This window comes from Genypterus blacodes, unplaced genomic scaffold (assembly GCF_046128005.1).
Source record: "Genypterus blacodes isolate CSIRO-AG114 ecotype Tasmania unplaced genomic scaffold, CSIRO-AGI_Gbla_v1 ptg000021l_1, whole genome shotgun sequence".
Taxonomy (NCBI): Eukaryota; Metazoa; Chordata; class Actinopteri; order Ophidiiformes; family Ophidiidae; genus Genypterus; species Genypterus blacodes.
In genome coordinates this window covers 7,255,719-7,281,647 of record NW_027466834.1, presented here as the reverse complement: position 1 = coordinate 7,281,647, position 25,929 = coordinate 7,255,719, and the positions used below count along the sequence as shown (strand labels likewise).

The window sequence follows — 25,929 nt, the reverse complement described above, 5'->3', positions numbered from 1 at the left end:
AGCTGCCTATTTCATGCCAATGGTATAAGCATCATGGAGGCTTGGTTTGTGGCCATTCAGGTAATACACGTTTATCTTTTGTAGATCTACTCTCTAGTTCAGCTAAAGGAGGAGCGAAGTGTCGTGCTGCATTCAATGAACCACGGAATATTTGCAACTGTTTTACAATTGTACGCGGTGTACCAAGAAGTTATGTGTACGCGATACTCGTAAATTTTATGCGTGAATAATGATCTCGAGGTACTGTATCACATTCCGTGAAAGTGATATTACAAAATTGAATGCTGTTCGGGAAAAGTACAGACGATGATAAAGAGAAACATCTAACAATAATTATGACTATATTTCAATAACCTCAAATAATTCAAATTAATTTCAAAATCTGTATATATATATATAGATAATAGATCATAAAGTTAATGCAAGCAAAAGGCAGTGAAACGTATTCAATCTCCATTTTTAATATCCTTAAATAAAGGAAATATGATTAACTTATGGGTTAAAGTTAACAAAATGTGACATTGTTTAATTATAGCATTTACATGTTTGGTGATTACTTTAGACCCTGTTTACTCTAACTTTGCAGATTTTCACACGGCTGTTGTCCCACATGTACAGAAGCTTTTTTTGCGGATAGTACGACAACATAGCCATGGTGCCATTGGCCGGCCTTAAATCAAAACTTGTATCAAGAAGGCTCTTTTTCTGTAAATCAAAGCCATATGTAACTTTTCTGTCTTTGTCATCTGTGATGTATAGCACCCCACAAACAATGAATGCATTTCCTACTTTCACTGAAGGGTAGGCAGTGTTAATGATGGACACCACAGAGAACGTCTCATGGTTTAGCTTTGCTACCATTACTGCATCGTCTATTATCGACGCAAAGATGACCCACAGTCCATTTTCATCCACGGCAAACTTGAAATATGTCTTTGAGTTGCGGAAAAGGTAAGTCAGGTTATGATATCTGGAGTTTTCCATAGTCAGGGTGGTGGTTCTCCTGGTGTCCAACTCATATCTGTAAAATCAATACAATGGGTAAGTGAATAAACTGAGTACAAAGTCTGACGTTATACATGTTTAACACAAATGCTTACCGTATGAGTCTGTTAGTTCCTGCGTTGTGAAAGTAAAGGAAACCATTGTAAACGATGTGCCCACAACCTTGGAAGAACCTCCTGATGTCTATCACTTTATTGCTAGTGTCTGGAAACTCAGCAATGCTCCTGTATTCCACCATGACTCGTCCTATGCAGGGTAGAGATGTTTGATTTGTTAAATCCATATATAGTCAGGGGTTTCTGTGATGACAGGATAATGTTCAGCCACAGACAATGTCACCTGAAAAATGCTCCGCCAGCCAGAGTCGCTCATCATCAGGCCGGCCTGCATCTGACATCCAGGCGCCAAACGTGCTGTGAGTTTGGGCGAAGTTATCCCAACATTTTACCGTTTTGACAAGACATCCTGAATGAAGAGAGATCATACTTCAGTCAGATAGATGGATAGATAGATAGATAGATGGATAGATGGATAGATGGATAGATGGATAGATGGATAGATAGATAGATAGATGGATAGATGGATAGATAGATATTCACCCAATCTCTTACTGGTTGAATTAAACATAGTTTTCTGGAGTGGAAAAGATTCTGAAGAGTCTAAAACAGAAACAAGAAAATTATTTATAGTCTGTCATCATAGGAAAGCCTCTAATGTTTTGTATAATTGATGATAATTATGATATTGGATAGTTTCCTACCACTTTTCTCTGGTGTTTCAACCGTATTCCCACTGTCATTTCCAATAAAGGCATCACTGTTCTGAATCAGGTATGTGGGATGTGGGGCTTTTGAATGGAAGAGAACATTTAATCATCTCTACTGAATGTCATTTGTGAGATGATTAATTTTGAAAGGTCATGTTGTGAGGTTTGACTCCAATACAGCTGTTCCTACTTGTTAATAAGGAGTCTGGAGCTTCTGTAATGGTCTCCGTTTCATGGCTGTGATTGGGATGAAGTGACCCAGACTCTGCAAAGAATAAAATATGTCAAATGTATAAAAGGGGACTTTTTATTTTAAAACCCAGTAACTGTATGATGGTGTGTTTCTGTCACCTACCAGAGTCTGTGTTTGCGCCTAGAAGGTTTTCAGAGTCTTTGAAGTGATTATCTGTGTGTGTTACTGGTAACGCTAAAGCAAAAACAACATTACACTTCCGTCACAAACTTTCAAGTAAAGGTGTATTCAAAATAATAATCTAATCCAGATCTCTATTTAATCCATATTATTCCCTACCAGTCCTGTTACGTGCTGAGCTGATGTGTTCCTTATTGGGTTTTATGAAGGTATCATCAGTCAGAACAGTATCAGGATGAGATGTAGCTGAGTGTGTGATGAAGAGACAGAAGAAGAGGATGATGAGCCAGAGACTGTCTGATCCTGACAAATACATATTTAAAAAACAGCATTTCCTACTTGTTAATAAGTGGGCTGGAGCTTCTGTAATGGTCTCTTCGTTGGTATCTTCCTTTGTTTCATGGCTGTGGTTTGGATGAACTGACGCAGGCTCTGCAGAAAATAAAATGTCAAATGTATAATTTTTAGGTTTAATATAATAGAAATCATGTGATTAATGATGAAAAAATCTGCAAAAGTATGATGTATTGTTTCTGTCACCTACCTGAGTCTGTGTTTGCGTATCGTAGGTCCTCAGAGACTTTGGCCTTATTACCTGTGCTTGTAACTGGCAACACTAAAGCAAATAACATTACAATTCAGTCACAAACATTCAAGCATAAGTATATTTAAATGATGAATCCATATTATTCAGTACCAGTCCTGTTACGTGCTGAGCTGATGTGTTCCTTATTGTTTTTTGTGAAGGCCCCATTGGCCAGGACAGGATCAGGATGAGATGTAGCTGAGTGTGTGATGAAGAGGATGATGAGCCAGAGAGTGTCTGATGATGTGGTTACTTTGACATATATATTTACAAAACAGCATTTCCTACTTGTCAATAAGTGGGCTGGAGCTTCTGTTATGGTCTCTGAGTTGGTATCTTCCTTTGTTTCATGGCTGTGGTTTGGATGAAATGACGCAGACGCTGCAGAAAATAAAATATGACAAATGTATCATTTCGCAAGTTTAGTAGCTATAATATAGGAATCATATGATTAAAGAAGGCCACAAAACAAAACAAAAATCAGCAAAAGTATGATGGAGTGTTTCTGTCTCCTACCTGAGTCTGTGTTTGCGTCTCGAAGGTCCTCAGAGCCTTTGGCCTTATTACCCGTGCTTGTAACTGGTAATACTAAAGCAAAAAACAATACAATTCAGTCATAAACATTCAAGCAAAAGTATATTTTAAATGATGAATCCATATTATTCAGTACCAGTCCTGTTACGTGCTGAGCTGATGTGTTCCTTATTGTTTTTTGTGAAGGCCCCATTGGCCAGGACAGGATCAGGATGAGATGTAGCTGAGTGTGTGATGAAGAGGATGATGAGCCAGAGAGTGATGATGTGGTTACTTTAACATATATATTTTTAAAAACAGCACTTCTTACTTGTTAATAAGTGAGCTTCTGTTATGGTCTCTGTGTTGGTATCGTCCTTTGTTTCATGGCTGTGGTTTGGATGAAATGACCCAGACTCTGCAGAAAATAAAATATGTCAAATGTTCCTTATTGGGTTTTATGAAGGTATCATCGGTCAGAACAGTATCAGGATGAGATGTAGCTGAGTGTGTGATGAAGAAACAGAAGAAGAGGATAATGAGCCAGAGAGTGTCTGATGATGTGGTTACTTTGACATATATATTTAAAAAACAGCTGTTCATACTTGTTGATAAGTGGTCTGGAGCTTCTGTAATGGTCTCTGTGTTGGTATCGTCCTTTGTTTCATGGCTGTGGTTTGGATGAACTGCAGAAAAAATAAATGTATGTAAAATATATAATTTTTTAAGGTTAGTGGTTTTGAATATAATATAAATCATGTGATTAAAGAAGGAAAAAAATCAGCAAAAGTATGATGAAGTCTTTCTGTCACCTACCTGAGTGTGTGTTTGTGTCTCGAAGGTCCTCAGAGCCTCTGGCCTGTGGACCTGTGCTTGTAACTGGCAACGCTAAAGCAAAAAACATTACAATTCAGTCACAAACATTCAAGCATAAGTATATTTTAAATGATGAATCCATATTACTCCCTACCAGTCCTGTTACGTGCTGAGCTGATGTCTTCCTTGTTGGATTTTACGAAGGTGTCATTGGGCAGGACAGGATCAGGGTGAGTTGTAGCTGAGTGTGTGATGAAGAGGAGGAGCCAGAGAGTGCCTGATGATGTGGTTACTTATATACTCACATATTACATATATTGAAAAACAACATTTCCTACTTGTTAATAAGTGGTTAGGAGCTTCGGATGTCTTCTGCAGCTTCATGTTGGTATCATGTAAGGTGTCATGGCTGTGGTCTGGATGAACTGACGCTGACTCTGCAGAAAAGAAATCATGTCGGATGCATAAAAGGGTATTTTTATTTATTTATATTACCTGCAGGGAGGCAACAAAGTAACAAGCCTAAACATCACTCTTTACAGATTCTATTTTAAAAATTCTAAATTCAGTTAAACCTAATTTGTCATTTAGAGCAGAGTTAATTTTGCCTGTGTTGATAAATTCCTATAGCTGTGATGTCAGAAAAGTCATAGGTCACTGACCAGATTCCATATTGGAGTCTCGGTTCTCAGAGCGTTTGGAATCATCGTCTGTGTGTGTTATTGGAAACTCTGAAGCAAAAAACATTACATTTCAGTCACAAACATTCAAGCAAGGGTGTTTTCAAATTAATGAATCCATATTTAATCCAGATCTTCATGTAATCCATGTTTTTTCCTACCAGTCCTGTTACGTGCTGAGCTGATGTGTTCCTCATTGGTTTTAAGGAAGGTCTCATTGGTCAGAACAGGATCAGGATGAGATGTAGCTGAGTGTGTGATGAAGAAACAGACAAAGAGGATGTGTTGGATGTGTCTGATGATGTGGTTACTTTAACAAAAATATTTTTAAAAACAGCATTTCCTACTTGTTAATAAATTGCCTGGCGCTTCAGACGTCTTCTGCAGCTTCATGTTGGTATCGTGTAAGGTGTCATGGCTGTGGTTTGGATTCATTGATGCTGACTCTGCAGAAAATAAAACATGTCAGGGGACCTTTCTTTCTTAATATTACCTGCAGGGAAGCAACAAAATAACCCTAAGGTCACAAACCTTCCAGTAAATGTGTATATTCAAAATAATGAATCCATATTTAATCCTGATCTCTATTTAATCCATATTATTCCCTACCAGTCCTGTTACGTGCTGAGCTGATGTGTTCCTCGTTGGTTTTTATGAAGGTCTCATTGGTCAGAACAGGATCATGATGAGATGTAGCCGAGTGTGTTTCTGTGGCAAATAAAAGAAGAATCACATTTACATCATATATACATATTCATGCCTATTGTTAAACATATTTACATGGAGTCTGAAGTCATATTTGCACTTTTGCTTGTGAAAACTGAGACATTTCTTTCAACTCTCCATATAATCAAAAAACAATATGCTGACGTGTGTTTGCTTACCAGAGTCCTTTTGAGTGTGTGGAAGTTTCTCAGACTGAGAAACATTCAGGAAATCTCTGGCAACGTCGTCTGAATGTGCTGAAGAGACGTCTGTGAAGACAACGAACAGATGAGACGACATGGACCCAATAACAAAGACTTTACTGTAACAGCACTCTGCTCTCCTACCGCTCATGTTAGCTGGTGGGACGCTGGCGGTTTCCTCATTTGTTTCATTAGAGGTATCAACGGTGAGCAACCGGTTCAATGAAGCTAAATGTACAATAAATGGAGGTTGAAGAAATATCAGATGCCAAAATGCATATAAAAAGTCAATAAATGTATTTGGATGCTGAGAATAGAACGTTTTGGTTCCCTGTAGATGAATCTTCATACCCATAGACGCGTTGTTTTGATGACTTTGTCCTCTGATGCTCTTGTTTCTTGCTTCCTCACAGCACAGAGTGGGACCCGGGGGCCCGCGGCGGCCAGGTGGACCCCTGGGACCTGGAGGACCTTCAGATATACACACAGAAACAACTCACACACAGTTAACATACGCACTAATGCGCAAAAAAACTCCGATCTATAAAAGGGGGGTGCGAAAGACAAGGTTTGGGAACCACTGCTCTAATCTATTTGACACAGTGACTTCACACTCATCAGTACTGTCTTGTGACTTTTAAGGGAAACTAATCTTAGAAATTAGTTTTACAAAACACCTTTTAATGATATTTTTTAAATAATTTTTTCATTTAAAACCTGTTGACAATAAAAGAAAATATATCAGGCGGGGTCAGAACTTATTAAAAGGAAACAAAGGAGTTGCTTCTGACCCATTCAGAAATTTCTCAACATTACAGGACAACAACCTACAAAGCCTGTCTCACCCTCAATAACGATGTCATTGGAGGTCTCGCCCCTCAGTCCAGGTGGCCCCGGGTTTCCTTTAGGTCCTGGATCTCCTCTCTCACCAGGGAAACCTATTGATTATTGTGTTGTTATTAGTTCAAAAGAACAAACTAGTTACAAACTAAAGCATCCCGCGATTGTGAAAGGATTCTACTATATAACTACTATACAACTAATCAAAACACAGTTTGTGTATCGTCAACATTTGATCTCCCCTTAAATGTTGAAACCAAACAGGATAAGCAGTCAGATCTCTCACCTCTTCGTCCTCGTCTCCCCTCTGGTCCAGTGACACCCTGAAGCCCCAGAACACCGTCTATACCAGGTAAACCTGACAAGTGGAGGCATTGTGGTCAGAGTAAAGAATGACATGTTTGGTTTAGAGATCATGCAGTGATGTTAAAAGTGTATGTTTTACCTGGAGGTCCCGGCGGGCCTGTAATAAAAGATCAATTATAGATATTTATGTCATATTTTACACTGTGCAAATCAATGAAGCGGCAAATTTGACCAATACAGGATATTTACCTATTAAACACGCCCCTCTGGAGCTGTTACACAGTTCGGCTATGACTTTGAGCTGAAATGAAGAAACACAGAATTAGTTAATCTTAATTTTAACCACACTGATAAATGAAGAGAGATGATTGTGTTTACAGCTGAGGAGTAGCGCTTGTGTAGAGATGCAGACAGGTGGAGCTGCAGGATCTCAGCTGAGCTCTAAAGCCACAGTAGGATGTTTGGCTGGAACTTTTAATACAAGCAAGGAGGTTTGTAAGATGATTTTATACACGGGAGGGAAAGTCTTCAGTCGTTATGCCTGAATAAACAAACTGAATTATGCATATTGGTTGTTGGATGAAAAATGTTCAAACCAAACTTGCTTTCTTCACATCAACTCTAGTCTAGTTAAATTTCATTTGATCAATTTTCAGCATCAGGTTTTATGTAAAAGTGCAATATTAATAGTTGTAACTTCTTATTTTTGCCAATTAAAGTAAGTGAGCATCCTAACAGTCTCTGCAGAGGATGAACGTCATGTTCCACTGCTTCAAGCACCTCCTGAGGAAATACTGACAGGAAAAACAGACTCTAACCACTCCAGCAGACCTTTGGGACTACAGAGTCATTATCCTTTTGTTATTTTTTGCTTCACGTGGATGTTTCTGATCCCAAAAGGGCAAAGAGAGGGAATTTTTCCAATAACAATATTTTATTCCTGAGTTTTGAATGATACACAATCAGAAATCTGCTTCCCATATTTCTACAGGAGCACAGTAAACATTGGATTGGTGTCTTACTGGGACCATGGAGTACGTCATCAGCATCATCATGTCGCCATCCTGTTGCTCATTGCTTTCTGTTGGTTCTCCACCATGGTTCCTTCTGCTGCGACGGACTCGCTTTTCCAGCTCCCCGGCCTCTGTGGGCTCGCTGGTGTGGAAAACTCCCGCCTGCAGCACGCAGCTCTGTGACAGCACCTGCATCTGAGCATCCAACCGGAGCAGCTCACTCATCAGCTGCCTGTACTGAACCAGCAGGAACACCAGGCCGCCTGAGCTCAGAACCAGCGCCGTGCACATTCCCAACAGCAAAGTATTCCACGCCACACAAACTCCATTCCTGTCCTTCATTTTTGGCTGCCTCGTCCTCCAGCGTGCAGCGATCTGGAGCCGGATGAGCTCTGATATTCACAAGTACATACAGCACATATCTGAACGCATGCCAGCAGGATGAGACGTCAGAGGGAAACTACGCTTCAGCTGCTGGAGAGCAACAACATGTCAAAATCTGTCTGTAACTACAGGAGGAAACACAAGATGAATTACACAACCCCAAACATCTGGGAAACAGTTAAATACTGTAGGCCTGCGGGATTTATAAGTAGCATATGGACATATTTCCAGAATGTGTTGTTGTGCAGATGTGTGTGTCTGTTCATACAAAGTGCAGTCTAATCGTGCTGTCTCGCAATTTTGTTACCAGGCCATCCTACACAGAATTACATGGAAGTGGAGTAAATAGCTTGGGGAACAAGGGGAACATTCTTTGGTTCTACAAAAGAGCATTCAGAGAGCAGGAAAGGACAGTGTGAGTGTGAGTGAGTGTGTGTGCCTCTGTGTGTCCAAAATCTCCCTTTAAAAAAAAATCTGTTTTCAGGTTTTTTATTTTATCTCTGTATCCAAATCGCAATTGAATAAAGCTTTTTTCACAAGCAAACATTAATTAGGGGTCTTCAGTTTCAAAAAGGTGAATTTCATCTCCACAGCAGGCAGCTTAGAACCTTTTCCAACCAATTTGGCACCAATCCCCCTCAGCCAACCCCCTCAAGTGTGCACCCCAATCAACAGCATACCAGCTATTCATAGGTGCTGAACTTGATTGACGTGTCATTTTGTGCACCCAGCCTCAGCATGAGCACCATTATCCCCTGCATGTTCCCTTTGACCCGGGTCAGCCTGACCCAGCTCACTGAAAAGGCTCCTCAGCTAATGAATGGGACCACAGGGTTTCACTCTTTTCATCAAAGCTTAAGGTGGAGTGAGTGGAAAAAAACTGTAAGAGCTGAGGTTCTTTTTGTATTTCTTTCTAATAACATTTGTTTTTGTTTTTGTTTTTGAGGCTACTTTGTGTTTGGGACATGCTGTTGTCCAGCCTCTAAGTCGGCCTTTCAATGGGCCGCCATCAAATGGTACTTGTAAGCCCCAAGTGGCAGCGTTTCTAAGCAACCAGCAAAGTGAAGGCTTAACCCAGGATTTATAAACACCTGAATCCCAGCGAGGTTTAGGATGCCGCACATCTTAAAAACCAGAGGAGGAAACGGCACATCTCCTCACACTGCAGCCCAGCTTGGCAAGAGAATCCAACAACAGCAAAAGTGAGTATAATTCTTTGAGCATTTCTTTATTAAGTATTATTACAGCGCTTAATAATACACATGCTTATGAGGATTAGTACTTTAACTTCTGAAAACAGGGAATGAAAACCTTTTACATTGTCAGATCGTACCTATAACTTACTTGTGGTGCTGTATAATTGCAATTATGGGGCCTGGATATCTTTTGCTAGTTTCTTTCCTTTTTGACAAACACAAGTGAGATGTGAGCAGTTTGCATTCCATGTGATCTTTATGACCATTGCAAAATTGTGTCAAATCAAATTTCCCAGTTGCAACATACAGTATGGTATTGGTAGAAATACTGAACAAAAATTTGTTCAATCACATTATTGGTAAATGCGGTCAAAAATCCAAATTAAAGAATGAATGCATGAATTCAGTTATGGCTATTACTTCTTCAACAACTCCCAAATCTTGAAGTGTGTCACTACATGTTCATCATACAGTCTTAGTAGAAGAACACGTCCGAGCCAAAGGTTTCATGTGGGTGTGTTTTGGTTTGACTATGTGCCAGCGCTGTGAGGAATCCAAGAGCTGAAGGCCAGGAGGATGAAGAGGCAAAGCTTCCAGGGATTAAGATTCTTCTCTTATTTCCTGATAATGGATGAGCTTTGTGGGAGTCAGTTTGTCCCTCAGCATGTGTCAACAGAGTTTGCTGGTTTTGTTTCTTGTTTGTTATGACAATAGATCACACAGTGTGCTTGCCTCAGGTGTGTTCTACTGTGGAGAACTGAGGGAGACTCTGCCTTTGAAAATGGTCACCTTCAGCCCCAAGTTGCTCCACACGCCCACTGGAGTCACTGCTCTTCTGCTTCTCCTCCTCCTGCTGCTGCTCCTGCTGCTGTCCTCCAAAACCAGGCAGCCAACAAACCAGTTGCACATAGCCGGTGAAAGACAGCAGCTTCTCTTCCCTCACACAACTTATAACAATAACAATGATAATAATGATAATGATGATAATGATGATAATGATGATAATCAAATGACAATGATGATGACTTTGAATTACCATGGGAATTTATAATCCATATCTAAATTTTCATTGGAACATTTATGACAGAGGAAGTAGAAGTAAATGTTTTGGAAATGCTTCATATTATTAAAGTTATGATTAAATTCCACCAATTTTATGTAGCAGATTCAGGTCAAGCATTTAAAAATATCTGCATTAAGACTTTTGTGGAGTTTGTGCACAGTGGGGGAGACTGACCTCTGACCCTACATAATCACCTGCTTCCCTCTGCCAGGTCCCTCCTTTTACTCAGGACTGGGCCCCCTTCTCTCCTACGGCAGATTCATCTGGACCGGGATTGGAACAGCAAGCAACTACTACAACCACAAATACGGCAGCATCGTCCGTGTGTGGATCAACAACGAGGAGACTCTCATCCTCAGCAAGCAAGTTCCCCTCACGCAACTCTTAACCATCTCATTTCACAGTCAGACTTGGGAGAATACTTAAGCCAACGCCTGACTTCTCTTGCAGGTCCTCTGCAGTGTACCATGTTCTGAGGAGTGAACACTATACGGCCAGATTTGGGAGTAAAATGGGGCTGGAGTGCATCGGCATGGAGGGGAGAGGGATTATCTTCAACAGCGATGTCCAACTCTGGAAGAAAGTCAGAACATATTTTGCAAAAGGTGAGCTTTTATTCCATAATCAGCCAGAATGTGTCGCTGTCAATACTGTTTACGTTTTTGTCCTTGAATTTTTGACCTGTAAGTCATGCAAGCAAATAGTTTATTCTGATAGGATTTTTTGGGTTTCCTGGAAAAATTTCAATTTCACATTTTTACATGCAAGGCTTGGTGTCTGGACCAAGCCGGACAAAAGCTATCTTTGTGTTTTGATTTTCCTCACTGTTTTGCAATACTTGGCTGCCAAATTGAGTGGGCGGGGCTCTGTCTTGAAAATCTCATGAATGTATTTCTCTTTCCCAACAAAACGTTGTGGGCATTTGTGCTCACTACTTACACAAGAGATGAAAAGACAATAACCTGTTAGATATCAAATGAAGCCCTCCTCAGCCTTGGCGGAGGTATGCACCTTGTAGTTGTTGTTTTGTGTGGCATGTCAGCTCTCACAGGGCCGTGCATCCAGAAGATGGGGCCCATCTGTGTGAGCACCACAGCCAAATACTTGGACTGCCTGCAGGAGATGACCAACCCCTCCGGCCAGGTGGACACTCTGAACCTACTGAGAGCCATCGTGGTGGACATCTCCAACAGGCTGTTCCTCAGGGTGCCTCTCAACGGTCAGCTGCAGGTTCAATATCTCCAAACCCCACCCCTCACATTGAATCATGCAGCCCCTGACTCTATTTGTTTGGTCCTCATAACGCAGAGAAAGACTTCATTGTGAAAATCCACAACTATTTTGAGACTTGGCAAGCAGTTCTGATAAAGCCTGATATATTCTTCAAGATCCGATGGCTGTACAACAAGCACAAGAGAGCAGCGTAAGACTCTCACACAGCAGCACATCATTTGGTTTGTAATGTCCTTTAATTTAATCTGCTTCTTTCTCTGCCCGGAAGCCAAGAGCTGCAGGATGTGATGGAGAGCCTGATTGAAACTAAGAGAAAGATAATCGATGAATCTGAGAAGCTGGATGATGATCTGGACTTTGCATCAGAGCTCATCTTTGCTCAGGTCCGTCTCTTGTGATGAACCTGTACTATCTATGTCGCCCCCCCCTGATGTTGTTTGGTATGTTCTGTGTTTGTCTTACCTTTGCTTTTCTTTCTGTTAAGCAGAACCACGGGGAGATTTCGGCAGCAAACGTCAGGCAGTGCGTGCTGGAGATGGTGATCGCAGCCCCTGATACTCTCTCCATAACTCTCTTCTTCATGCTCGTACTGCTCAAACAGCACCCTGAAGTCGAGCTGAAGATAGTTGAGGAGATGAACGCTTACTTGGGTAAATGGTGCTACGTATCTTAGTTTGGCAAATGAAAACTAAACTATTTCAAACAGTCTCCTCTCACATTTTCATTACCAGATCATAAAAATGGGGAAAACGTTGATTATCAAAACTTGAAAGTGCTGGACAGTTTCATCAACGAGTCACTGAGGTTTCACCCTGTGGTTGATTTCACAATGCGAAAAGCCCTTAAAGATGACAACTTGGAAGGCTTTAGAATTAGAAAAGGAACAAACATCATTCTCAACATTGGTTTGATGCACAAGACTGAATTCTTCCCGAATCCCAAACAATTCTGCCTGGAGAACTTTGAGAAAACAGTAAGTAGATTGAAGTTGATGAAACAACATACGAGTGGATGTAAGATGCTCAGCTCTTTACCTCCTCTGTCTGTCAGGTGCCAAGTCGTTTCTTCCAGCCCTTTGGCAGTGGGCCTCGTTCCTGTGTGGGGAAGCACATTGCCTTGGTGATGATGAAGGCTGTCTTGGTCACTCTGCTGTCTCGCTACACGGTGTGCACTCAGCAGGGCTGCACCATCAGCAGCATCCGGCAGACCAACGACCTGTCGCAGCAGCCTGCGGAGAATCAGAACGGCCTGGCCATGCGCTTCATCCCCCGAACCGCACACACACACACTCAGCACGGAGAGACCAATCTGTCCCTGCTTGTCTGACTAAAAAGCACCTGTATGTAGTATTATGTAGTATAATGTGGTATATGTCAAAGCACTGGAGATTTCAGAATAAAAGTAGTAGAATAGTTTGTCAGGTATTTAAGTAGCACATAAAGACTAAATATGTGACAATATTGTATGATAAGTTGTGTGCTAAAAAGATGCACTTTAAGTTTAAATGAACAATAACAAATAACAATCATGAATCACTGATGATAAATAATGAAATCAATCATTCATGATTATCCAATGGTTTTCCTCATTAAATCATTTAGAAAATGTGTTTATAAGGTAAGTTTCTTATTAGAAATGTGAAAGCTGCAACTCAAATCATGAAAAAGTCCTGAATGGTTTCTACAAAACAAGCAATATTTTTTTTGAGCGGGGGAATATATGTCTTATATAACAAATATTAAAGGTAAACGTTTATGGCAGCAAAAGTGCCATTATTGTTTTTTTGCACATTCTTTAACTTGAATCAAAGAGGACGGACTTGATCTGCTAAATGAAGGCTCAGCAACTCAGATGTCAATTCATTTGCATGTCAAATTTATTCAGTAGAGGGCAGAATATAATGACAGGCACTAAGAAACCAGGACTTTTATCTGTACCACAGGCACAAATCAAACACGCCACCTTGGCATTAAGAACATAAGGCGTCAAGTTAGAGGTTCATACTGAGCTCTGACTCTCGCACGCACACACGCGCACGCACACACACGCGCACGCGCACGCACGCACGCACACGCACACGCACACGCACACGCACACGCACACGCACACGCACACGCACACACACACACACACACACACACACACACACACACACACACACACACACACACACACACACACACACACACAGCAAAAGAGAATCTGATAATGGGGGCAAACAAACAGCATGAATGAAACACACCGATGATTTTGCTTCTTCGACTAAAATTAATATAAAATCTTTTCTTGTAAGAATATAAATCCGATAAATATGTTTCAAATACTGGACTGATACAAAAATATATAAATACAGACCACAGCAATCCACCTCAGGCTGCGAAATGACAAATCATGAACACGAGTGCATAGATAACTCAATTACACTGAATGCAGCATCTACAGAAAGATGAAGGGAAGTTTTGCTCTTCATCATATTGATCTTAGCAGGTGAGACGTTCACTGCTTTGTAAGACTTAATAGTCATGATGTAATCCTTTGGACAAACAGGGACGGGACTCCCTTTTTCCTTTGCATTGAAAAGAAAGGTAAGACTAACGTGTTCCTACTGTGAAAGGCAGTTTGCATGATTAAGTATAGATCAATCTGCTTTACCAGCATGTAAAAAAAATAATACTTCAAACCAAATGCATAACAATGAAAGCATTTGTGTTATTCTTTACACTACAAGTCGCACAAGAAGTGTTCAAGATGTTCGGTGGAAACATGAACAGGAGGGCGACGTCGCTGCAGATTTCTGTCTGAACAAACAAGAAATCAAAAAGACGCTTTGCAACACCGATAATTCCGACAGACAGAAAAATGAAGCCGAGTCATTCTTAATCGTGTCGCAAAATTAAGAGACCTAATCTGGGTTTGCATGCAGGAAAAATGAGCTGAAATCAGAAATACATCACACCTGCTGTTGATTTCATGCAGAAACGATGCTTCACTTCACTTTTCAAGTCATTGTGGAGTCGTTTCATCACTGTGAGACTGACAGCACCACACATTCCCCTGAGGTTATCACCACCATCAACACACTGAATGATTCCACCTTACAGTATATCCCTCCCTGGACATATATCTTAAGTGAACTAAATAAACAAACAGTGGAAGAGAGAGGACCGAGTGGTTAACACGGCACGATGAAGAGGAGACTGCGACAACTTCAGATGTTCTGCACTGTGTCACCTCCTGTCCTTGTCTCTGTGTCAGAGCCCAGTGGTGTTGCTCAGTGCTCCTGTAAAGCTCTCTGACAGTGATAGAGCAGGCAGTCGGGCAGGTCAGGGACGGGCGAGCGCAGCCACACGGCCATCGCCCCAGCGTTGACCCGACAGTGCATCAGACACGGCTGACTCGGCACCAGGCGGCAAGCTATGATTCCTTCAGGCCCTGCGAGGGAAGAGACACACACAGATGATTTGATTCTGAGCCCAGCAGAGACGAGCTCATGATACAAAAATAAGGTTTTGATGAGGAATTGGTGGGAAAAAGTGGCAAAGACGGGAGAGTAAATGAGGGGAATAAATGTCTGTTCACCTCGGATGTCGACGATGTGAAGCTGCAGTTTCTCCCTCAGCAGGTGCAGAGTGTCCGTGAGAGGATCCTGACCTTTGCCGACGAGCCTCAGGTTCTGCTTGGTATCGTGGGAGAAGGACAGCCACATTGTCCCGTACTCCTCTGTGGATGCAGTCAAAGGTCTGCGGGGGGGGGGGGGGAAAGAGGTGTGACGACTGAGCGACTGAAGGCGGAGCCGAGATGTCAGAGAGGAAGACACTTTACCTGATGAAGCTGGGGAGAGAGAGTCGGTAAGAAAACTGAGCCGTGCAAGGATCCCCGACGGATGAATGGTGCGAAACGATGCCGACCACTTCCACATCAGCCGAAGGTCTTTTCATGATCAGGGAATAAAGACAGACTGCGACGCTGTGACCTTTCACCTCCTCCACTGGACCCTCACATATACAGGATACCTGACAGAGACGCAACAGAAAGTTAAGAAAGACTTTGGGTATAAAAGCTGAAACGGTATGTTATAAAGACTCGATTAGCTCACCTCTAGCTCCTCTGAGTCCACCTGTATCAGCATCTGTTGAACGGCTGAGTCCGAGCCGTTGGCCAGGAAAACAACGAGCACTAAGGCGTCGTCCTTCTCCACATGACAGGCTGAGAGATCCAGACTCTGGCTGGAGCACAGGGGAGCGACATCTGAGCGTGGCAGCCCAGACAGTTCTGCAGGCAGACAGGAGACCAGACATTTCTCTTTAGGTCCGTCTGAGTCATCACGGGTAGGAGGAGGTGGATCGTCTTCGTCGTCGACTACAGGAGAACCATCACCTCCCATTACTTCGCCTTTAATAAACTCCCCTTCTTCTTCGTCTTCATCACAGGTGCCGTTAGCAGTGGTGATGTGCTGAGAGAGTTGAGGCGGCTGTTTGGGTGTGGAAGCAGCCGATTCTGAGGTGACGGTGGAGTCCAGTAGGTTGTTGCACAGCAGGTTATCCACGGTGCTGTGAGTGGAGTTGTGAGAGACTGAAATCTGCTGACTGGCACTCGCGGCTGTGCTCTGAGATTTGGGTTTTCTTCTAAATCGCTGTGGCATCGCCTCAGATTTCCCCATCTGTTTAGGGACAATTTGACATCGCGACAAGACACTTGATCATTATTACAACATACATTGTCACAGAAATCCACTCATCCGTTTAGCTGCCAGAAATCTGAACCATAACCATCACATGTTTGCGTTTTACCATTTTGTGCAACCTCAACTTCAAAACAAACAAATATGAACCACAGAAGACGCAGCCCTACCAGACACACTGAGCTTTGGGAGCTCAGGCCCACAAACAGCGAGGAGGCCAGCTGCTGCTTATCTTGCGCCGGCTCTGGGGTCGGCGTGGGCGTGGGCGTCTGGCTGTGTGTGTTGTCCGACTCCCCTTGCTGAGTGGGAGACCGGACAGCATTCAGGACCTCAACCTGTGCCGTCTCCTCCACGGGTTCCTTGAGGGCCATGTAGCCCTCCTTCCCCCACAGCCTCTTCACCCCTTCCAGGTTGAGCGTGGCAGAGCTACAACAGCAACAGCGAGCCGCCATGTTAGCTGAGAGAAGATATGACAGCAGCGTGTGTGGGTGCGTGTGTGTGTTGTACCCACGTACCCTCCTTTGTGTGAGGGGTCGGTGCTATTGCCCGACAGACCAGAGCTGATGGACAGCAGCGTAGGAGACTGTCTGTCCCCTAGGCTGCAGGAGGACATGCTGATAGGCAGGGACAGGGCATAGGGCTCCAGACTGAGAGCTGAGGAGACAAGACAAGATGGAGCAAATCAAAACAAGACCGGCCATAAAAAATCCAAATCTCCATGGCAACGTGACCTTTACCTTTTGCCTGAGCGAGTTCCTCTTGCCGTTGATGGGGAGGCTTGTATGGAGCAGCGCCAGCAGCCAACGCCTCTGACACGAAACCATCGAGAAAGGACAGAGAGGAATCCACCTGGCAAACGGCATGAAAGCAAATTCCAACTGCAAGTTCAGACCTCTCGTTTATTGGGAATGAAAAGAACGGGATACTTGGAAAACGGCTGCGGGGCTCAAACACACAGGGATTCTTCTCTGAGTGAAGAGACACACACGCCATCCAGCTAAGAACAGCAGGAGAGGTGTTTCATTTTCAAGCAGCAGGGAGCGGACGTGCCACACTGACACTGACTGACCTACATGCAGTGCAACTAAGAATGTTATCACTTGCATCAATGTCTGACTGGTGAAAAAGCATTAAATCATGTCAGCGGCCATGAGGGGCGAGTGTGGACACGTTTAAGAGGCTACCAAGGAAACACTCACACTCCCTCACACTCCTTCACACTCCCTCTGTAAAAGTGGAAGAAGTAAAGGCTGGTGTCACATGCTGCACTTCTGTTTTTGGTTTTGGTTTCAAAATATCAAGTCAACTGGATTCTAAGGAGTGTTTTAAAGCTCTTAAACCTCCTGCATCTTTCCTAAAGCCTCGGCTGTGCTTTACCTCCAGGGGCTCCACTCCGGCGTCCCGGGGGATCACCCTGGCCCGGAGGTCGGAGTCCTGGCTGATGTGCTGCAGCTCCTGCACCCTCTGCCTCAGCCCCGTGTCCAGGGAGCCGCTGTACGTCTCGGCCACTTCCTGCGCTAGAGACGCGCAGGCCCCGCCCTCGCCCAGCTTGCTCATGGCCATGACGACCCAGCTCTTGGTTTCGCTGCTGGTGTTCTTCTTGGCCAGCAGCTTGGCCAGCAGTCTGAGGACAGCGGCTGGTTCCAGATCTTCCTTCAGATGAGAGTATTCGCCGAGGACCTGTGCATGCACGGAGAAGAGGCCATGTACTCAATACGCAAATATACACACGTTACCGTCTGCTTGAAGGCCTCGTAATGTGCTTCCCCTGTGTGTGAAGAGTGCTCACCCAGCTGATGACCTGCAGGAAGCACTGAGGCAGTTTGTTTGTCTCTCCCTGCAGCAGCAAAACATAAGAATCCACAGCAAACAGCCTCAGCTGCCGGTCCTCCTCCACGTTGTCAAACCCTGAGAACAAAAACAAGTCAACAATGAAGGATTTCCATTCAATAATCAATATTTGAAAATCAGTAATAATGTCCCCGCACAAAATGAGAGGCGCCTCACCCTCTGAGAGCAGTTTAAGGAAATTGTTAGGGATGTCAGGCTGCATGGTGTCGCCTCCCAGTGAGAAGACAGTGTTCATGGTCTCAATGAACCAGCCACTGTCCGGCGAATATGTATGATGGTTAATAGGAAGAAAAAACAACACGTGAAACTGGAACAAACGGGAAAATAAAACAGCATTTTCCGTAGGTTTCAGTGACTTTCAGTAGGTTCAGTGTAATCCCATTCAGGAGGTGCAGCTGAGGTCTTTGCACAATTAGAAATGATGGTAAACAACACAGACGGGCAAGCTGTGAAGGATATTTTTCGGCCAGTTCTGCCACCTTTCCCACCAGGTCGATAGTCGCGTGGTCGTCTTTACTGGCGCGCAGGAAGTCCAGCAGCTTCTCCACGATGACGGTGACGTTCTTGCCATTAGTGATCCGGAAGAGCAACTCCAGGGTCTGCAGGGAAAGCCGAGTCGATGAGGAAAGAGCACACATGGAGGCTGGAAATGATACAGAGATCTAAACCGCACAGGCATCCAGCTCACCTCACGCTTGATGATGTGGTCGGGGTGATCGAGACACTCAATGATGGTCATCTGGTGCTGGAGGGCCAGTTTAGCATCCTGCTGGACTACATAGGTGAGGGCCTTCAAGCCTGCAACGACCGCAGATGGATGCAATCTGAATCACCTGAGCTACTGATGGTTCACAGGGGGATAAAAAGATAAAACATCTGGATCGTACCTAGATATTTGAGATTAATCTTTGGAGACAAAACAAAGTTGCCGATGCACTTTGCAGCCTTTTCCAGAAGTTCAGATTTGGGATAGATGGTGTAAATGCATTTCACACACTCGTATAATATTGCTGGGGGAAGAAGAAAGACAGAAAAAAGATTGGAACAATTGCAATAAGTGCTTAAACGGCAATTCTATGTACTTGCAGAAGCTAAATGACAGACTTGACGTACCATAGGTGATGTTATGGTTCATCTCTGCTCTTCGTAAAGACTCGTCGAGAACTTCATACATGAGCTCACTCGTACTGTCAGGAGCAAACAGACTGGAGATAAGACGCAAACCACGCAAAACAAGCTGAACATTCACTTCATCAACGGAGAAAACAACCAACCTCTGCTCATTCTTGCCAAGTAAGGAGAGAATCCTGAGGAGCTGGATTTGAAGCCAGGGCGCAGGAACACTATGATAGTTAAAATCCATGGGCAGTTTCCCTCCGACGACCTGCTTTAATATGGTTACAAAACTTGCCGTCAGGTCCTTATAACCCTCTGGATTCTCCTGTAGAGCGAGAAAAATAAGAGACATGCCTGGATTACAAAAGCTCTGATGCAATAAAATGTCAAACGAAGACATCAACGCAGTGAGAGAGGAAGAACGAGAGGAAGAGGAAGAACAACCGAAACGTACCTTGATCATCTGTAGGTAGATGTGCAGCGAAGCTGACATCACGCCGGGATCCTTGTCGCACAGAGCTTTACGAAACTTGTTGTGGATGTGTTGAACTTGATTAGGGGCTATCAGGTAGAATTTGTACAGTGCCAAGACGGCCTTTCGGCGAATGATTTCTCTAGAATTTCATTGCAAAAGAAGGTTACATGATGAGCTTAGATTTAGAGTCTGAAGACACACACACATGTGAACACACAGTAACTGCTGAGTGAAGCTCTTACTTTGGGTGATTCAGCTTCTCTTCAACAAGTGGGAGGATTGCAGGGATCATGTCTTTGGGGAACATTTGGCTGACAACAGTTAGAGCCATGCACACTTCAATGAGGTTTGTGCTCTGGAGATCCTGTAAACACACACAAACACACGAAAGATTGATACCTAAACGTTCATTCTCCTTGTTCAGACTGAAGAAGGCAAACAACAACACCCACCTTCAATACAGTGTTCACAAGGAGAAGCAGCAGCTCGTGACTCTCATTCAAAAACAAGGACACGGCGAGATACCCTGGAAATCACACAGAGTTAACACAAATGACACTTAAACACGCAACATATGACGATTAAATGACAAGAGAATTCAGTTTAAACTCCTCACCAACTCTCTTCTCCAGGACGGAGCCTTGTTGAGCCAGTTTGATGGCATGAATGTAGCTGAACGACGCCTCGTATCCCAGCATTTCACAGTACATCGCTCTCACCATGAGCTCCTTCATCTGCCTCTGAAACGGATCGTAACACAGAAGATGGAGATGAAGGTTTCGGCAACTGAATGGGAACAGGAAGAGAACCTTACCATAGTGGTGTTGGGGGAGGAAACCTGCTCTTTGATTGACACCAGCTCACGTTCAATGAGTTTTTCTTCCTCCTGAGAAAGAGGAACAGACACTCACTTAGGTACTGTATCAGGCTAAAAGCACGTAAGCCAATGACAGCCGTGATAAATGCATATATTTACAGTCTCGCTTCAGTCTGACATCTATTAACAAATGTCTCGCACTGAAATTTAACACGTTTTCAAACGAATAACGACCCGGAATGACCCAGCAATGGTCACTGATGAAGCTAATGTTAGTCCATGGCCCAACCGGCTGTAAAGGTAGATCCGATTTCAGCTGGACGCACTCACATGTTTGGACGTTAACTCGGTGATGCCTCTGATCAGATTTCCCAGTTTGGAGGTGGAGGTGAGCTTAGCAGATCCAGGCTGGGAGTCCAGAGACAGCAGAGCGGGCAGAGCTGTCAGGGTCTTCTCCACGACATCGCTCATTTTGGCAGCTAAATGCGGGCTTGATGGCTGACTACTTAATAACAAAATCCCCCAATTAAGTCATCTATGCATCCCACTACAACACCCTTAGAAGAAAACTGTTGGTTACAGTCTAAACACTTGCAAAAATCACCGGTGTTGCACCACTAGCTCGACAGTCAGCCATTGTTTTGATTCAGCAAACTAGCAAAAGCTTATTGATGATGTCACATCCGGGTATGTTTGTACAAACTTTATTGACACGAAGAAAACAGTGTTAGCTCGCGCGAATTAAACGACCTAGATTGTAAATAATTTTCATCTATACAAAAAAAGAACAACAATTAACACAATAGTGGTATTCAAAACGCAATTTATTATTGTTGTAATATTTTTTAACAGCCCATTCTATAACTGTACAGTAAACTACAATAAGATAATTACAATAAATATGAAATTACAGCCATTGGACAACTGCATGAAAAGGGTACATTTTAATAAATAAAAGGTGTTTTCACATATTACATATTGTATTGTTGATATATTGTAATTGTAATCTAGTGTGTGACCACAGGGTCAGGGTGTCTGCAGTGACAGAATGTGCACATTGAGCAGTAAGTGGCTCCAAAGCTGTAAATAAATTGAGCAAACAGGCAAAACGTGTTTTAGGATCATATGGACCACATTTTTGTGTGACCTCTTAAATTGTAAAATTAAAATAAAATAATATTGGCAGGCGAGCTGACATCAAGGATTGCGTATATTTTTGCTGGCAGAGGGTGTGTAGACTCAAAAATATACACATTTGCTTAATATCCCCAGCTTTAATAAACTATTCATATATTTTTTTCAATCCATAACATTCCTCTAAACCCAAGACAAAACACTTTCCAAAATGAAAATCAAATTCTTCAAGGCAATTTAATCATCTTGACTAATACACCTCTTATTTAAACACCTTTTTCATACTCTGTTTTGTCTTTCTGGCGTCAGCATGCCTGTCACAATGTAAACCTCATTGACTCCCTGCTTTGCCTACATAAATATTTTGCTTTGATAAATCAAACTTTCCATCCTCCTTCACTTTTGTGCAAAATAAATAAACACATAATGTCCTTTATGTGGGCACAGACAATACATCACTCACTGTATTCACTTCTATCCTAGACCAATGCTATTTCACTACCACGCTTATGTTCTGCAATCTACATTTTACAACTCAAACTGTCATCATAAGTACTTCTGTGCAATTTTCTCTCAATCATATTGTAATACAAGCGTGCCATTTGGTTTAATCACAGTCTGAAATATGTAAATCTACCCTGACAGTGAGACGGGAGTATATACAACCCTATTGTTATGCACTATGTACAACTGAATCTGACTCTCTACCTTTATGATTGTACTCTAGCAAACAGAAACATCGGTGTGTCTTCAAAGGGTCTGTCTACCATTTCATCCACTGCATCTTCATCCTTATGCCCAAGTCTGAAAAGGAATAAGAAATAGGAATGTCAGTATGAAATATCACCACAAAAGTCATTGTAGAGTCGACAGATCAGACAATAACAGATGTGTCTTATACCCGAAGAGTGTGATCCCAGGACCCTGTGCAGAAAGCCGTCCCGTCTGGGGAGACGCGCAGTGTACTGACGCGGTTCTCGTGTCCAAACAGAATAGACACCCGCGTCCCTTTCAGAACGTCCCAAACATTTATGGTGTAGTCATTGTAGCCACCAAACAGTAGCCGACCTGAAAACAGGAGGAAATTATTCTTTCTAACTGCTGCTTGACTGAATAACCAGAATGATAATGGAAAGGAAAAGTGTTTGTGTCTTACCACTGAGAGAGAAATCCACACTGGAAACACCAAATATGATGCTCTCTTTGGAATAAATGGCCACTTCTCTGTCTGCCCTTAAGTCGTACAGGCGGCACTGTAACAAAGGTGAATATCTGAATGCTCGAGGGAGTTTGAAATACATTTCCAACAGCACTTTGTGTGTTAAATTGCAGGAACTGCTCCAGTGCCACTAAAAGCTCGACAAGACGTCAATAAATGGCAACTGATCACTTACTGTAGCATCATCTGAGCCAGATGCAAATGCATCTCCACTGGGATAATACCTATTACCAAAGAGAAACAGGAAGCCAGTTAGGAGGAGGAATACCATTAGTCTGTTTAAACATCAGCATCTTCTCTCATTGAATGGAAAGTGAAAAATAAGACAATTTATAAACTAATAACACTGCTTATAACTGGATTATGGATGTATATGAATTGAATCACTTACCGGACACTGTTTATGTCTGATTCATGAGTTTCAAAGGACTGGATACACTGTCCAGAGCGCATGTCCCAAACATTGGCCTTCTTATCACAGCCCTGCAATGTGGAAAACAAACAAAACACTTTCTTTAATTCTGTGAGACGAGAAGAATGAAAAGCAGTGAAAAGAGGAAGCGTCCTCACCCCCGACACAAACGTGTTTCCAGTTTCAGAGGGCGCCAGGTCGAGACAGAGCACGTCTGCTGCGTGTCCGTGGAAACTCTGCAACAACTGCCCACTCTCAACATCCCATAATGCACACGTCCCATCCCCGCTGGATGTCAGGATCTGGAACACAAGTGGGTGGTAAGGTAGAAACGAGTCAGTGAAGTTCAGAAGGAGTAGATGTGCGTTAACACAGATATAAATGGAACCTCTGTGCTGGGGAAAATCATGTGACCGAGACATCAAAACAGCATCAACTGGCTGTGGTGAATTATTGATAAAGCAGAGCAGCTCCTGGCCCGTGAACAAGTAAGGCAGTGATTTATGATTTGTAATGACTCTGAAAATGATTGATTGCAAAGAAAAAAGAGAAGCAGCCATGTACTCAGACACATGAATGTTACTGGAAATGTACAGCAGATATGAGATGTGCAATAATCTCACCTGCATGTCCGAGTTGGTGAAGCTACAGGCGGACAGGTAGTTTGTGTGCATGGCGACGGATTTCTTCTTCGCAGCCAAGTTCTCATTCTTGTCCAGGGACAGAGGGTAGACGGAGCATTTATTGTCCAGGCCCCTGCGAGACCACACAAGTCCAGCTCATCAGAAACAACATAAGACACGACAACACAGTACATGAATGAAGATATAGTGTATATGGATCCGTACTGGTGTCACCCACACTCACCCACAAGCCACAGCACAGCCGGAGGGGGCGTAAGCACAGGCCATCACCCAGGTGCAGGGCATTGTGACAGCATGCTCCTGAGACACAATACAGGACAAAGCACACACAGTGAGACAATGAGATGAACGGATTTCATGAATCAGAATGAATGCAGACGGCTTCAGACTGTTGTGTTAAACTCGGAAAATACTGGAAATGTTATTTTGGAATGGTATTACCTTTAACACAACCATCTTTGTGGAACTCAAGTGTCTCTTTAAGTTACAAACACTTTATTCCAGTTGTTATGGATGAACATTACAGGCTCCAGATATTATATGGAGCACAGCTGATCAATTATTTAGATTGATTGAATGATTAATTTGGTTTTCTAATAAAATATAATGTATAAAAGCTGGAGTAGATACCTTGTTGGTAGTAAAAGCATCCCACACAATCACTTTACCGTCCTGTAGGAGGAGAATAGGACACAAATAACAGAATGTGTTATATGGCATCACAGCAGGAGCAGCAGGAGTGTGTGTATATGTGTGTGTGCGTGTGTGTGTGACCTGAGAGGAGCTGACGATCCTCCTCTTGTCCTTACACCAGTCCATGCAGAGGACCTTGTTCCCGTGGCCCTTTAGAGTTCTCCGGGTCTTCATGACAAACTGGCCCAGGCCCTCCACCTTCTCCGCCACCTGATGGACTGAATATCACACAACCACCGCGATTAATATTCCATCAACATTCCCGACAGCGGCGCGGATTAAAGCAGATGAGGCCCGGAATTAATCTCATCTTCTTCAAAAAAAAGGGCAGAGAATACAGGATGCACAGCGACAACTACACAACAAATTTACTGTTTTTTCATCATTAAAACTCGGCTGCTGCGACATAAACATAACACAGAGACACTTTGATAACATAGAGATGCGTTCGTATCGTAAAACGGGGAAGCAGGAGAGAGGAAGTCACAGCTGAGCGGCTTGGCTTCGGTTAAAATCGTAAACTGAGAGGAATCAGCGGGCACGGAGCCCATCACACACACACACACACGCCAGTCCATAACATAACATAACACCCTCCCGATCAAAGCGTTCGATCTGTGCCGTCACAGCAGCACAGCGCGATGGAGGCCTCGCTCCATTTTCAGCCACTCACGCTCCACATCGTGCAGTTTGGCTCTTTCCTCCTCCAGCTTCGTCTTCAACGTATCCGACTCGGTCTTGAGGTGAGCCAGAGTCTCGTTCAGCTGAACCTCCTGTGTCGCCATTTCAGGGATGAGAGGGGATCTCATATATTTCTCTTTTGTGCGGGCGGCGATCGGCGGCGAAACGGCTTAAAGCGGAGCTAACAGCTGATGCTGCTGTCATGACGTCACGGGGAGAAGATGCTCGTGCTCGGTGCTGAGGGGAGGATCCTGCATCCTCATCATCTACCCCCCCCCCTCCAAACACATCCACACACAGATCATATAAATACATCTTATACACACACACTGCTGTTTAACTCATGTACATACTATGCAGCTACATCATCATCATCCCCCCCCCCCACACACACAGATCATATATACATCTTATACAGAGCCACAGCCACACACACTCACTCACTGCTGTTAAACTCATGTGCATATGCAGCCCCCCCCCACACACACACACACACACACATAGAGCCTATAAATACATCTTAG

General features: G+C 43.3%; 4 protein-coding genes across 7 annotated transcripts; 1 reads left to right on the top strand and 3 right to left on the bottom strand.

Annotated features, from left to right (window-relative positions):
• Positions 1–58: 58 nt before the first annotated feature.
• Positions 59–8,223, bottom strand: LOC142991951 (uncharacterized). 4 transcript variants are annotated; one of them, XM_076142156.1, is made up of 31 exons: positions 7,816–8,223; positions 7,043–7,094; positions 6,933–6,950; positions 6,774–6,845; positions 6,493–6,585; positions 5,999–6,118; positions 5,792–5,875; positions 5,624–5,713; positions 5,349–5,447; positions 5,087–5,185; positions 4,901–4,987; positions 4,722–4,790; positions 4,398–4,496; positions 4,214–4,336; positions 4,060–4,131; positions 3,849–3,929; positions 3,575–3,661; positions 3,401–3,487; positions 3,247–3,318; positions 3,019–3,111; positions 2,842–2,928; positions 2,689–2,760; positions 2,484–2,576; positions 2,304–2,390; positions 2,127–2,198; positions 1,962–2,036; positions 1,766–1,852; positions 1,605–1,664; positions 1,345–1,470; positions 1,101–1,251; positions 59–1,021 (listed from the first exon to the last, which is right to left on the bottom strand). In XM_076142156.1, exons 1-31 carry the CDS (start codon positions 8,146–8,148, stop codon positions 559–561), a joined length of 3,303 nt encoding a protein of 1,100 aa, XP_075998271.1. In that variant the 5' UTR covers positions 8,149–8,223; the 3' UTR covers positions 59–558. The 4 variants fall into 4 exon arrangements, with proteins under 4 accessions (XP_075998271.1, XP_075998272.1, XP_075998273.1 ...); XM_076142157.1 differs by having other exon boundaries at positions 1,617–1,664; XM_076142158.1 differs by having other exon boundaries at positions 4,214–4,300.
• On the top strand, positions 6,504–22,367 carry cyp19a1b (cytochrome P450, family 19, subfamily A, polypeptide 1b). Its single transcript, XM_076142162.1, has 11 exons — positions 6,504–6,528; positions 10,211–10,273; positions 10,646–10,811; positions 10,900–11,054; positions 11,492–11,668; positions 11,758–11,872; positions 11,951–12,065; positions 12,170–12,332; positions 12,414–12,655; positions 12,733–12,953; positions 22,313–22,367. Exons 1-11 carry the CDS (start codon positions 6,504–6,506, stop codon positions 22,365–22,367), a joined length of 1,497 nt encoding a protein of 498 aa, XP_075998277.1.
• On the bottom strand, positions 13,541–21,275 carry ap4e1 (adaptor related protein complex 4 subunit epsilon 1). Its single transcript, XM_076142165.1, has 21 exons — positions 20,953–21,275; positions 20,620–20,691; positions 20,422–20,545; positions 20,258–20,331; positions 20,048–20,169; positions 19,785–19,944; positions 19,489–19,655; positions 19,328–19,401; positions 19,102–19,224; positions 18,903–19,012; positions 18,674–18,813; positions 18,371–18,483; positions 18,153–18,271; positions 17,741–18,043; positions 17,101–17,212; positions 16,879–17,017; positions 16,534–16,789; positions 15,779–16,342; positions 15,505–15,695; positions 15,262–15,422; positions 13,541–15,114 (listed from the first exon to the last, which is right to left on the bottom strand). Exons 1-21 carry the CDS (start codon positions 21,091–21,093, stop codon positions 14,954–14,956), a joined length of 3,426 nt encoding a protein of 1,141 aa, XP_075998280.1. The 5' UTR covers positions 21,094–21,275; the 3' UTR covers positions 13,541–14,953.
• Positions 21,471–25,592, bottom strand: gnb5a (guanine nucleotide binding protein (G protein), beta 5a). Its single transcript, XM_076142164.1, has 11 exons — positions 25,398–25,592; positions 24,806–24,942; positions 24,662–24,703; positions 24,255–24,331; positions 24,011–24,143; positions 23,546–23,689; positions 23,367–23,458; positions 23,151–23,199; positions 22,913–23,009; positions 22,658–22,824; positions 21,471–22,560 (listed from the first exon to the last, which is right to left on the bottom strand). The coding sequence occupies exons 1-11, from the start codon at positions 25,531–25,533 to the stop codon at positions 22,549–22,551; spliced, it is 1,086 nt and encodes a 361-aa protein (XP_075998279.1). The 5' UTR covers positions 25,534–25,592; the 3' UTR covers positions 21,471–22,548.
• Between the last annotated feature and the right edge of the window lie 337 nt (positions 25,593–25,929).